General features: G+C 42.9%; 1 protein-coding gene across 5 annotated transcripts in view; it reads left to right on the forward strand.

The window, feature by feature from the left end:
- Nucleotides 1-13,776, forward strand: part of fam184b (family with sequence similarity 184 member B) — a 28,385-nt gene that overhangs the window by 865 nt on the left and 13,744 nt on the right. For all 5 annotated transcript variants that reach the window (XM_037764144.1, XM_037764145.1, XM_037764140.1 and 2 more), the window contains exons 2-5: nt 7,847-8,035; nt 10,789-11,433; nt 12,944-13,079; nt 13,500-13,651. In XM_037764144.1, coding sequence (XP_037620072.1) covers nt 7,847-8,035; nt 10,789-11,433; nt 12,944-13,079; nt 13,500-13,651 — 1,122 coding nt within the window. The remainder of the gene's footprint in view (nt 1-7,846; nt 8,036-10,788; nt 11,434-12,943; nt 13,080-13,499; nt 13,652-13,776) is intronic.

Genomic DNA, 13,776 nt, shown 5'->3' on the forward strand with positions numbered 1-13,776 from the left:
ATCTCCTAGGATAATGGTTGGAAAACCAGAGAAGTAGCATTGCAGACACTATATCACAATAAATGTATAGAAATATAACATTGATCCTATAGGATATTATAGACAGAAGTATAGACACTACATAAACTCATGCATGCAAAACACCATTAGTCTATAAAGATGTGCACAAATCATCATTATCTCTCTTGGGATAATGGTTGGAAAACTTGGATCATATGGTGTCATTATATCTTGATATATATATATATATATATATATATATATATATATATATAAAAATATATGTAGGCCTTGAGGGACACCAAACAGTAAATGTATAGAAATATAACATTGATCCTATATTATATTAATACATAGCCAGAGAAGTAGCATTGCAGTAGACACTATATAAACTCATGCATGCAAAACACCCATTAGTCTATATAGATGGTGCACAAATCATCATTATCTCCTGGAATAATGGTTGGAAAACCAGAGAAATAGCATTGCAGTATAGACACTATATAAACTCATGCATGCAAAACACCCATTAGTCTATATAGATGTGCCAATATCATCATTATCTCTTGGGATAATGGTTGGAAAACTTGGATCAGGGTTAATTCGTCTTCGTGACTGACACAGTAATCAGACATTAGAGAGATCACTGAGAGCTTTATAAGCTGCGAGATCTTCAGCTATTTGACAGCCAAACCTTTCAGGGAGTGATTTAATTATCAGTTAATTTATGGATTATCTTTGCCATGCATTGATTTATAGGAGTTTAGATGGTTAAATGTAAAAAGCCTATTGAGTTGCACATCTCAAAGATTGCATAAATGACAGCGTCCAAATTTATTATTATTATTTTTTAGTAATGTAAATCGATTAAAATATTTAATCGATTGCATTAATCACTGCATGTGATTATCATAAAGTGGGCATGTCTGTAAAGGGGAGACTCGTGGATACCCATAGAACCCATTTTCATTCACATATCTTGATGTCAGCGGTCAAGGGACCCCTTTGAAAATGGCCATGTCAGTTTTCCCTGGCAAAAATTTAGTTCGGAGCGTTATTTAGCCTCCTTCGCAACGAGCTAGTACGACATGGTTGGTAATGGATTCCTTAGGTTTTCTAGTTTCATATGATGCCAGTATCTTCAGCCTGCTACAACCTCGATCGATTGCGTTAAAGAAATTAGTGGCGTTAAAATTAATTTGCGTTAACGTGTTATCACGTTAACTTTGACAGCCCTATTATTATATTATATTATTATTGTTTGTTTGTCTGACCAACACATAAGAAAGGTAGGCTATCCCATGGTATCAATTAACAGCGATATTCAAGTCAAGTCAATTTTATTTGTACAGCCCAAAGTCACAAATCACAAATTTGCCTCAGGGGGCTTTACAATCTTAACAAAAGACGTATCCATGTGTATCTATATTAAATAGATAAAAGCACATTGAATAAGCTGCAACCACCAAATTGTAAATTTTTGTAAGAAAAATGCATTCATTGAGTGATCAATTGTGTATCTTCCCCACATGAGTGTTTTTTCATACAGTAAGCATTGCTATATGGGGATTCTCCCTCTCTGGTGCACAATACTGCTTACAGAAGCAGGGCATGACCCATCGCTTGTTGAGCTATGACAATTACTGATGACTGTGCACTCCCCATCTTCCCTTATGGGCTCACCTCTGTGGAGCCTGCAGACTAGGTGTGTGTGTTTGTCCAGGAGCTCATATATGCAGTACATGCTGCAGTGTGTTGTTCACAAAGCTTCTTCTCGGACACACACAAACAAAGATGACACAGATGAGGGGTCAGCACTTGTGTCTGTGCTTGTTAGGGGGATTTGCCAGCCGAGTTCTTCTACCTCTCCTACCTCTCCGACCTCTCCGCTCCTTTTCCATCCTATAATGCAGAGGTTCTCAAACCTTTTTGGGGCCAGGGACCCCTTGAATGGGAGAAAACTTTCCAAGGACCACGTCATAATCATAAGACCAATTAAGCATAACGCTTACTACCATTTCTACTCTTATGTCATCGGAACTATTTGTATTATAAAACCTTTCAGCCTAAATACTTCAGACCGGTTTGATAGTGATAAACAGAAACACATTTCAGTTTTAATCATGTTAATACCACGTTGTTGTGCCCTGATGTTTCAGGTGCTTTGTAATCAGATGTCGCTTTAGCTTGGCCGGCTTCATGGCTTCGTTCGCCAGCACCTGAAGACGCGTGACGCATTCTGGTCTCCCGTCGCTGTCACTCGATGTAACTGTCGTCATATTTTCTCAATTAAAGGCTGGTCCTCAGTCAAAATGTGAGAGACGTCACACATCACGACATGTTATGTTAAATTTAACAGTTTGGTTCCTATAGTGTGTGGAGAGCAATGATTTGGCAAAAAAACAGCCAAAACACCACACACTAACTGATTCCATTCATGAACCATAAGAAAAAAACGGAAATCACACAAAATCTCTTGTGATCAAACGTGACTTGTAAAGTGTGTAAACAGTGAGTGTAAGTAGTGATGTTATTTTTTGCTCTACTTTGTACTGAATATTCACAAAGGATGGATGGATGAAGTCATGGAGAGACACGTTAAATAAACACTTGGTACTCCATTTCTGAGGTCCATCTTACTACTTTATACTTCGAGTTTTGCATTAGCTCATGAATTAACCGCGGCCGCCGTAATGGCGGTGGTTGTCCCTCCTTCTTCAGTCTGCTTGGTTCTCAATAAGCTATTGTTCTTTCCCACGTGACTGTGTCATCATCTGTCCTCGGGGTTCCCCACACACAACAGGAGATCCGATCGTATGATTTGAGATCGATGCGGCCAGGATAGAATTCTGAGCTGATCGGGGATGCACTCTTAACATACCTCACACCACAGGAACATCTGGAAAGATAATCTTTAGAAGCATCAAAAAATCTAGGTTTTGCTGACGATTGTCGGGAGGTGGGATCGGGCCAAAAATCTGCTTCTAGTGTGTACCCGGCATTAGCTAATTTGGGCTTAGCGTCACTTGACCATATGGACTGACTCAAATATTTCTCCATGCTCACCAGCTTGTAGTTATCTGGCTAATAAGCCAAGCTAAGCATCAGCAGGAACGGTTTGTTGTGTCCTGAGTGAAGTGATTCATGACAGATTGACGTGATGTGTCACAATCATATCAGAGATCTGGATCCGGGTATCGGCATCGTTGCATCCCAATTTTTTTTAATGATACAGCACAATTTTATAATTTATAGCTAATACTTCCCCCTGACAGAGTGCCACGGACCCTTGGAGGTCCCCGAACCCCACTTTGAGAATCACTGCTATAATGAAAAAGAAGCTTGACTTGTTTCTCTCGCTTTAGCTCTTTGATGACCGCAGTAAATGAAACCGAAACCCAGAGCGCTGATGAAATATAAGAATCATCAAATCCGATATTTGGTGTAAGCATTTTCTCGCAGCTTTGGGATGCTGGGCATGTGACACATGGTTTATTTGAGTGTTTTGGTGGGGGGAGTGGAGAGGAAGTGGGAAATGGGTCAGCTGTGGTAACCTTATATATTTATTAACCTCTGCTCTCTGTGTGCGCTGAGGAGGCTGGCACACACACACACACACACACACACACAGTCATGCACTTGTACTTAACACACCTCCTCACGTCGGCCCGTCCCTCACTCCTCTACTCACCCATCCACAGCTCCCTTCCCCCCCCCCCGCATCCCTCCCTCTCTCTCAGCCACTGAGAGTGGTCTGCCCTGGTTGAATGGGTGCTGCTAAAGATAAACCAGTAGCACGTCGGAGTGTGTTTACATGGCGGAACAAGCCAATGGGAAGAAAGCGAGAGCTGACCGTGTCGGGCCAGCTGTTGTGAATGTTCACATAAGCTTGTGCGTGAGCAGACATGCACACACCCACATGAATACACAGTAGTCTCTTAACGAGACTCACAGAGATCAACAGTAGCATATTAAAGTGTGTGTGTTTGTGTGTGCACATACTGTATATGCCAACACGTCTTGATTGGCAGCTCTAATTCTGTCTGTGTGATTTCCTGTGCTTATCTAGCTTACACTGTCACAATGTTCCCTGCTTTGTAATCCAGCACAACCGGTACCCTCTTTGATATGTGTGTGTGTGTGTGTGGGTGAGGGGCTGATGTAAGAGAAAGTGTGTGCACGCCTGCTTGTCTCTTTGCCTAACCTCTCCTCTGTGCACCAACCATTCACTCTACATCTCACTCCTGTTTTCCAAAAAAGCCTCGTCCCGGCTCTCCTTTACACTGTAGACAGAATATTAATTTCATGCTTTGCTGACTATGAAGTTATCGTCAATAAGCACGGGCACTGGCTTGTGAGGCTACATGAATAACATTATCGACTGGCAGGATCAATAAGGGGATCTCGAGACAGGATTTACAGTAGCAAGAGGCCCTCGCCGCTCTCTGACCGAGCTGCCGTGCCAAGTGTCTTGAGAATTTACACCCAAACAGATGAATTAAAGTGTGAGACAAACTTATTACACAGAAATTTGAAAATAAAATCTGAACATAGGCTCTGAACAACATTAAGGCGATGTCTAATACTCATAAGGGGTGCAAAAACAAAGGACGGACTGTTAAATATGATCATTAGCGTTCATTTCCCACTAGTTAATAAACTTGTAACACCGGAATTACCGATTACACCGGACATTTTACAAGAAAAGATGACGGTCAATATGTGTAACGTGCTTACTTTGATCTTTAATGTAATGTGTGATGACAGTGTGTCTGGCCTCTCCAGTCGAGCTTTCGCTGCGAGGCTGCAAGTTTCCACTCGGTGCTGCTCCGCCACGCACAGCGGCTGTGACCGCCTCGTTCTCCTCACGGCGATTACCTCATTAACGTTATGGTTCCCTTATAGCATTGGGTTTAAATCCGACATTATTGCCAAATAAGCGCTTTTGCTTTTTGTTTTGACACCAAATCCTCCGCCATCGTCATCTCTCTCTCGTCCCGTGTGTATGAAATACGACACCTGCTACTCAACAGACACATTCCCTTTCTCTCTGTAGCGTCTGTCATCCGACTATGTATGAAGTATGAAGTTAGTTATTGAACAAATTGAACCCAGCTCAAAAGGCACCAGTAAAAAATAATTATAATTACATTTTTAAAGTGCAGTTTTTTTAATGATTTACTCTCATTGAACTAACAAAAAAAAATCTGAGTTCAATATCACCCTCTTTCGCGATGTGTTTATCACGCAAGTTGATATCACGATAAAAAGCGATATATTGTGCAGCCATAGTGGCTGTTTGTCTAATTGTTTGTTTCTATGCTTGTTTTAGAGCCTTTTATTGGATTTTATCTCTTAAAAGCCTAACCAGGGACCAGGACTGTAAATTAGCTACTGCTATAAGTCCTATTATACTATTATTTTTATTATTGTTATAATAATTAGTATATTTTAAGTCTGATGGTCCCTGTCAAATTAATTGATAAAAATCAAATAAAAAAATGTAGCAGATTTTTGTAAATTTCCTTATCTTGTAGATCATCTGAGGGGTCATCTGTTGAAATGTTTTTCAGAGGTTTGGTGTGTTTGGTGGATCAGAGGCCGGCGCAGAGCCCTGACCTCGACCCCATCTAACACCGTTGGGACAAACAGTACAAGAACTAGCATCAGCGCCCGACCTCACTGATGCTCTCTCTTGCAGCCAATTCTTGTGGAAAGCGTTCCCAGAAGGGCATATGAGCGTAATGTTTGGATGTTCTCATAATTTTGGACACGTAGTGTACCTCCAGGTGCGGGAACGCTTGCTAAATTTCCCTCTTACCCTCCGCGCTCTTACTTTCAAAACTGGCCAAAGAGGACAGCCAAGAGCAGCACACACACACTCCCCTCAGAGCCTGGCCTGAATTCAGAGTCCCCTTCAGTCCTCTGAGCCATGAGTCATAGTTCACGAGCCAAAGTTCATGCACAGTGACGTGATTGAATAGCCAGCGTGACATACTGTCCAAGTTTACGACTTGAAGGACAGAGAGAGGCGGGTTTGTGATTAGGATCTGGGAAGATGTCACATCCATCATCGAAATCTGTCTCTAAATTATAAGAAATACGTCTTTAGATTAACGGACATTGACAATGTTGAGACCGAGCAAGTGTGTAAGAGAGAGGTGGTGCCACACACACACACACACACACACACACACACACACAGAGGGAATGTCCGTCAGTGCTGTGCCAGCTGTGTGCTGCAGACAGAGAGGCGTCTGGGTAAAATATGAGCCTGTATGTGTCCCGTGCATATACCCATGCACACACACACACACACACACACACCTCTGCGGGAGGGTAAGTGAGCCATCAGGGTCAGTAGGAGCAGATGATGACACTGTAGACATGGCGCAGAGGGTAAAGTGAATAGTGGGGAGAAACAGGCCATATTTCAGGTGTTAGTCACAGACTATATTGGGAGGAGAGACTCCTCTCATGCTGACAGGCTGGAGACTCACTGCATGGAGCTGCAGCCTGGACTATAATATTAACTCACATGCAGGACTTTGGTTACACTAGATGCGCACTGTTTGTCAGTGTTGCAGTTTTAACCTCTATTATTTGTGTTTGGGGATTATTGTGTTTCCACGTCAGTCCGTGTCAGTTTAATATTTGTTATCATAACGCTGCCAGCTCTAAATATTGGCTCCGTAATGTCTGTGCTTGTGGACGAGTGTTGGTGTCAGTTTTCCTGCTGTTTGTGATGCACTCCCGTTAAATGAATATAGAGGAAACAACCCAGCAGAGTGAATGAGTCCGTGAGGATGTAAACTGTATCCAGGTCAAATTAAACTGAGGATTGTTTTCCAAAGAAGACTCGGTCAAGAAAGCAACATTGAAATCACCAAACAATAATTATAATAACAATAATAACAACAACAACAACAACAATATTAATAATAATAGTAATAATAATGATAACTTTATTTTGGTCAAGATAGCAACATTGAAAACTATTGCCAAATAATAATAATTAATAATAATAATGATAATGATAATAATAATGATAGCTTTATATATTAATTTATAATATTAATATTAATTGGATACAAGACAATATAACAGAAAGCCAAACAGTGAGGTCAGACAAAAGCAAGACAAAACTAAGGTCAAATTTTAACACAATAGATAAAAACAATAAAAAACACAACAATTAGATAAATACAAATTAAAAAAATTAAAATAAAAGCAATCATATAGCAATGATATATTGTATATTTAAATCCCGTCCTGTCTCATAAAAAGAGAGTAAAAGAGAGTAAAACAGTGAATAAAATCTAAATATAGTTCATAAGACCGAACAGTTTTATACTCAATATGTGCTTACAAATCAAATAAGAAAGACAATTTTAATCTTTTCTTATCAAACATCTATTACTCAGCCTGCAAATAAATCTTTCAGTGTCAGCTTAAACTCAACAATGACCGGCTGCTTCGGCTTTAAATTATTCTGCAGTTAGTTCCAAAAATAGGAGAAACGCTGTACGAAAGCACTTTTCCTCAACGTCTTAATCTGAGGGACAGAAAACTTTTCAGCTACTGTAAAAAAAAAATAATAATAATCATGAAGAAAGCCTTAAATGGCTTTATATAAAAAATATACTAATTAACCAAGAATACAAAACACAGTGATGAACGAGAGTAATTAATAAACATAGCACATAGACTGTAGAAGGGAAGTGCCGTCGAGCGGAGTGGTGGCGATCAGCTCCTGTTCGGCTGCAAAGAAAAAGCATGACTTATCCCTAAATGTGTGATAATAATCGTTAAAAATCTTTCTTCGTCTGTTGTTGACGCTCTCCAGGTGATTTATTCTCTGAACATGAAGAACGAGGAGCAGGAGGCGGCGCTGCAGGCGCTGAGCCACGCCCACCACGAGGAGCTGCACCGCATCCTGGTGGAGACATGTCACGAAGGGGAGGGGTCGCCGCTGAGGACACGCCTCCTCGACATGCAGGACTCTCTGGATGAGCAGCAGAGGGTTGGAGCCCAGGTGTGTGTGTGTTTGTGTGTGTGTGCACTCTTACCCTCCTGATCAAGAGATAAACTGACCTCACTCAAGGGCGCGTTGTATCGCTGTAATTTAATGTGTAAACTCCCAGCGGAGAGCAGCAAATCAATCCCGCCCCTCATGTGACCTACAACATCCGTCAACCTAGTCCAGATAGCCTGTGTGACTTTACCCAGCCTCAGACTTCATGCCTGATTTACATGCTGTGCACCACAATACAACATCAACATGAATCATAAATACCCACATGACTTTCTTATGAGCTCTTTGGAAACAGAGCAGCTGAAGAGATGAAATATGTACACAGACCTTAAACTTTTATTTTGAAATGTGTGGCCACGCTCATCCGTCTGGTTTGTTTTGTCGTCTATCCTTTTCATTGTCCTGTGTTAGTTGTTGGACATTTTTTACTGCAAATTCAGGAGCATGATATCACATGAGTGTAAACACCTACCAGCAAATACAGCGGAAACCTCTTATAGTGATCACGTCTGTCCGGGTCAAATTGATCACTATAAGCGGATGATTATTAAACACATTTTTTTTTAAATTTTCTTTATTTCTCATGCAGATTACAATTTAAGTGGCATTTGTATATTTACCACATGAATATAAAGTAGGGCTGTCAATCGTTTTAAATATTTAATCACGATTAATCGCATGATTGTCCATAGTTAATCGCAATTAATCGCAAATTCATGCAACACGCAAACACACACATTTTTTATCTGTTCAAATTGTACCTTAAAGGGACTGTTTGTAACTCTTTAAGCGTATAAATGTACCGGGTCGGGACACATGCGCGCTCGCATATGCGCGTTCGTGTGTAGCCGCTCTCTGCCTGCTTGCCTTCACTCAGACAGCGCGCGAGAGCTAACTCCACACTGCAGAAGAGTTAGTTTAGCTCTGAGAATATCTAGTGAATGTACAGTGGACGGGCTGCACGGTGGTGCAGTGGTTAGCACTGGCGCCTCACAGCTAGAGGGTTGCAGGTTCGAATCCAGCTTGGGACCCTTCTGTGTGGAGTTTGCATGTTCTCCCCGTGTTAGCGTGGGTTTTCTCCGGGTACTCCGGTTTCCTCCCACAGTCCAAAGACATGTAGGTTAGGTTAATTGTGGACTCTAAATTGCCCGTAGGTGTGAATGTGAGCGTGAATGGTTGTCTGTCTATATGTGTTAGCCCTGCGATGGACTGGCGACCTGTCCAGGGTGTACCCTGCCTTCGCCCAATGTCGGCTGGGATCGGCTCCAGCCCCCCCGCGACCCCTAACGGGATAAGCGGTTGCAGATGGATGGATGGATGTACAGTGGACGTTTGTGCAGAAATAAATGCTGCAGCTCCTCCAGACCAACAGAGGTTCTCCGTGTCTTGTGAAGTGACGGAGCTCTGCAACGAGTTACGTTGTTGTCTCGTTTCCGACCGGGTGCCGGTGTCTTCCTGCTCTCTCCGGCTGCGGGCGGAGAGAGCAGGAAGACACGCTGCGGAGCCCCGCTGAGGCAGGAAAAGCCAACACTAGGATCAGATCTAAATCATGTTCATGGAGAGACCTTCGTCTTTGTCAGCTAACATTACTGCCAAGCAGCTGAAATATAGAGTGATATTGTGGTTTTAGCTGACGTGTGTCGCCTCACTGTTTTGAGCGATGCTCGTTCAGGTATATTTAGAGCGAGCAAGCGCGAGCCCGACGCTGACTTTCGTTGATTTCACGGCCACAGGTGTCGCTGTTAACAAGCATTTCTGAAAGTTACAAATAGTCCCTTTAAAGGGAGATTGGTCAAGTATTTCAAACTCTTATCAACATGGGAGTGGGAAAAAAAAAGCTGCTTTATGTAAATGTATGTATATATTTATTATTTGAAATCAACTAACAACACAAAACAATGACAAATATTGTCCAGAAACCCTCACAGGTACTGCATTTAGCATAAAAAATATGCTCAGATCGTACAATGGCAAACTCAAGCCCAACAGGCAACAACAGCTGTCAGTGTGTCAGTTTCCACTGGACATCCCTACATGAAAGATATTTATCAACTCTTAACAGCAGATCTGTTAAAATCAAATATCAACAAACATCGAACACAGTTACAGTCAACAACTCTGTCTGGATTAATATCATAACATAACACCACATAACTGCAGACAGCCACTGCATTTTAATTCAGTCTTTATTCTGCAGTGAATGGCCGCTGTATAAACACAATAGAAAACTCAAGGCCGTCCAGATAAAGAAAATGTCATGTTTCCATATAACTTTCCCTATAATTACCTAATACATAGTTCCTACAAAGCTATGAGAAGATTACAGAACTGCAAAAGAAAGCGTCTCCTCGTACTCGCTGCATATTGTAACTTACTTATGAATCGTGGTTATATGACAAGCTGAATAAAGGTTTCAGCAGCGCAGGCTGGTAATGATGTTTGGCCACATACTGCGAGTATTGTTTGAATGTCACAACACTGTAGCTAATTAGCCTTTATGGCCACAGTCTTGCCCTTTAAAAATGTGTTGTGTATAATACACTGTGTTACCGGATCACCTCTGAGAAGAAATTGTTCAGCATATTTAAAGTGTGAATGTGCCACAACAAAATATTTGAACTGTAGGATGTTATCATGTGGAGCAAAGTGTCTGAAAGGTTTCCAGAGTGTCGTTGGGAGTAAAAACACAACCTCTTTGTCAGTTCTAAAGGAAAACGGTGTCTTACACTATTGGTTATCCTCTGTGCCTCCAGGTGCAGGCAGACTTTGAGTGTTTCCGTATCCAGGCGGAGGAGAGGGAGCGTGGAACTGAGGTGGAGCTGAGAAAAGAGTTCGAGGAGAGGCTCCAGGCTGCAGAGGAGGAGCTCCAGGAGGCCAAGGCCCACGTCAGTGACGCCCAGGAGGAGAGCCTGCAGTTGAGCAAAGAGCTGGAGAAGGCCGGGGAGCAGATCCAGGAGCTGGACGCCAAATGTGAGGAGCTACGGAAAGCAGCTGACGAGGAGAGACAGCAGAAAGAGGAGCAGAGAGAAGACGAGGAGAATAAGAAAGAGGAGGAGGAGGAGGAAAGAGTGAAAGCACTCTTAGAGGAGGTGAAGGCGCTGAAGGAGGAGAGGGACCGAGCAGAGGAGGAGAAGAGGCGAGCGGCGAGAGAGGAGAGGGAGCGATGGGAGCAGAAGATGAACGATCTGAACGAGGAGCAAGAGGAGGCGAGGAAGAAGATGGAGGCAGATTGGAGGGAGGAGCGGCAGAGGTGGGAGGAGAGGGAGGAAGAGGAGAAGAAAGGGATGCACAGCGCCCTGCGGGAGAGAGTGAAGAGGGCTGAGGCGGAGGTAGAAAGTCACCTGGAGAGGATGGCTGAGAGCAAGAGGAACACAGTGAAGCTGCAGGAGCGAATACAGGTACACACACACACACACACACACACACACACAAAAACCCTCCAACACGGGCGGACTAGAGCCGACGCAGCGAGACACAACGGAAAAACTAGGACGACAGATGTTCACCAACGACCCCAAACTGTCCTGCGGCCAACCGTCGGCCTGGCATGTCAGGGCCTTTAAGAAACAGCAACACACCTACATCACACATTTAGCAAAATAGTTCAAAACCACATTTTGTTCGTTAAATACCAACTCATACACTATCTCTTAACAAAACATGGCAAACCCAACTCAATATCAAATCATTCCTTCAAAAACAGTTGATCACTTTTGCACATTCGGAATATACACTGCTGCTTTGTCGGTAAATTAAACTATTATAACAGTTTGGCGAGAAAAACTAATTTAATAATATAATAATTCTAATTAAAATTCTAACTCAGAAAGAAAGAAAGAAAGAAAGAAAGAGGAAAAAGAAAGACAAAAACATGACTGTCTTAACATGGAGTTTTGCTGTAATGTCTTCCATTGCGTACACTTTCATTAACCTATCTTGCCATTGATGTAGAGTGGGTGGCAGTGGTTTGAGCAAAGATAAAGTTATCTTTTCCAGCTGTTTCAGTAGAGCTTTTGAGCTGCTGTTGTTGCAGAAGTAGAGACTCTACACTATATTTAAGGTTTTGAACATTAGGTCTGGCATGCTGTGTGCAAACATCCTTAAGTAAGACAAGAAAGATCCCTAATTGTGGTATTGAGTAAGCTTATATGTAAAGAAAATGTTAGCATTTTAGAGACGTGTTAATTAGACGCATTACATATTCTGTGAAAACAACTCAAATTGTGTTAATGGTATATGATCCACAAGAGACAGATGTTTGTGCTTGTTGTGTTTTGAAAATGTGACAACAGATTGGACGAAAAGGATGTTAGCGATTGTAAAACTAGAAAGCTGTGAAAATGGAGGTGAAAGGAAATTCAAATGTTGCAGCTTCCTGTCTCTGATGCACCCGGCTAATGATGGAGTTGATGGGAAAGGGAGCGAGTTGGATGCAGAGAGAGAGAGAGAGAGGGGGATCTTGCTTGTCTAACCACTAGCTGCCCTCCCTGAGTGCTATTCCCACTGCCAACTATCTGCTAATGAGTAGTTTGAGCAGGATAGATTCGCTGCACCACCACCATTACCACCTCATGGACGAGCATTAAGAAGCCCTACGAGAGCTGGCACAGAGCTGACATAAGCCCTCACAGCAGACCATTAAAGGCTCATAGCTGGGCCAGATAGCTCCCTGACTCACCACATTTCATCCCCCATTTTTTCCCTATCGCCCTCCCCTTCATTCTGACTTACATTCTTTCTCTCCTTCCTCCTTATCTGTGTCAAAGTTGCTGTCGGCTTCTCTCTCTCCCTCATCTGTCTTCTTTTTTTTCTCTCCTTTCTATTCCCCTGTGCTCCTTGTCAACCCACAATACTCCTCCGCATCGCCCTCCTTACTTGCCCTCGCGCCAAACTCGTGCCTCCCTCCAGGACCTGGAGGAGGAGCTGGAGCTGGATCGGAGGCGTGTGTCCGAGGCCGAGGGCGTGGCTAAGCGGGCGGAGGAGGAGCTTGCGGTCGCCAAGGAGAGGCTGCTGCTGCAGGAAGATGAGCTGCAGAGCAGAGCAGGTAGTCCGTTCAGTCTGTGTCTGTGTTACCTGTCTTCTTCTCACCTGTCTGCTGGAGGAGGCTCACATCTGGGAGAATAAGCTGAGCTCAGTGCATTCCCATTATTCATTCTGACTCAGCGCTAATTAAGTTTTCTCCTCACGCCACTATAATATATACAGAAAATGCAACAAACGCACATTATTCATCCTCCATAAAGGCAAACAGTTTCATCAAAGTGTCATCATACCCAGTCAGCAAAAACGCCCTGAATTTTATTTATTGCACGAGAATGATTTTTGTTTTTAGGCTTTTCCTTGTTCAGTATTGGTCCGCTGTAAGTCCATTCTGCTTCTATTATGCATAATCAATCAATACGTGCTCGTGCATGTGTCTGTTTGCTGGTGTTTATTTGGGGTGTGTTCTCTGTGTGTGTATCAGAGGAGCTGCTGAACCGCGGAGGCTGCGAGGTGTGTGTGTGTACTGAAGTGGAGGAGCTGAGGAGCCAAGTGAGCCGCCTGCAGAGCAGGAACAGAGAGCTGGATCTGCAGAGCAGCGGCAGAAACAACGACCACGCCCGCCAGATACGCCAGGTAAAACAGCACGTCGAAGAGCTATTGCGTTGGGTTGCAGTAGATCAGAGGTGTCAAACTCCTTTTAGTTCATGGGCCACATACAGTCCAATTTGATCTCAAGTGGGCTGGACCATTGCATAATG

Source organism: Sebastes umbrosus, chromosome 3 (assembly GCF_015220745.1).
Source record: "Sebastes umbrosus isolate fSebUmb1 chromosome 3, fSebUmb1.pri, whole genome shotgun sequence".
Lineage (NCBI taxonomy): Eukaryota > Metazoa > Chordata > Actinopteri > Perciformes > Sebastidae > Sebastes > Sebastes umbrosus.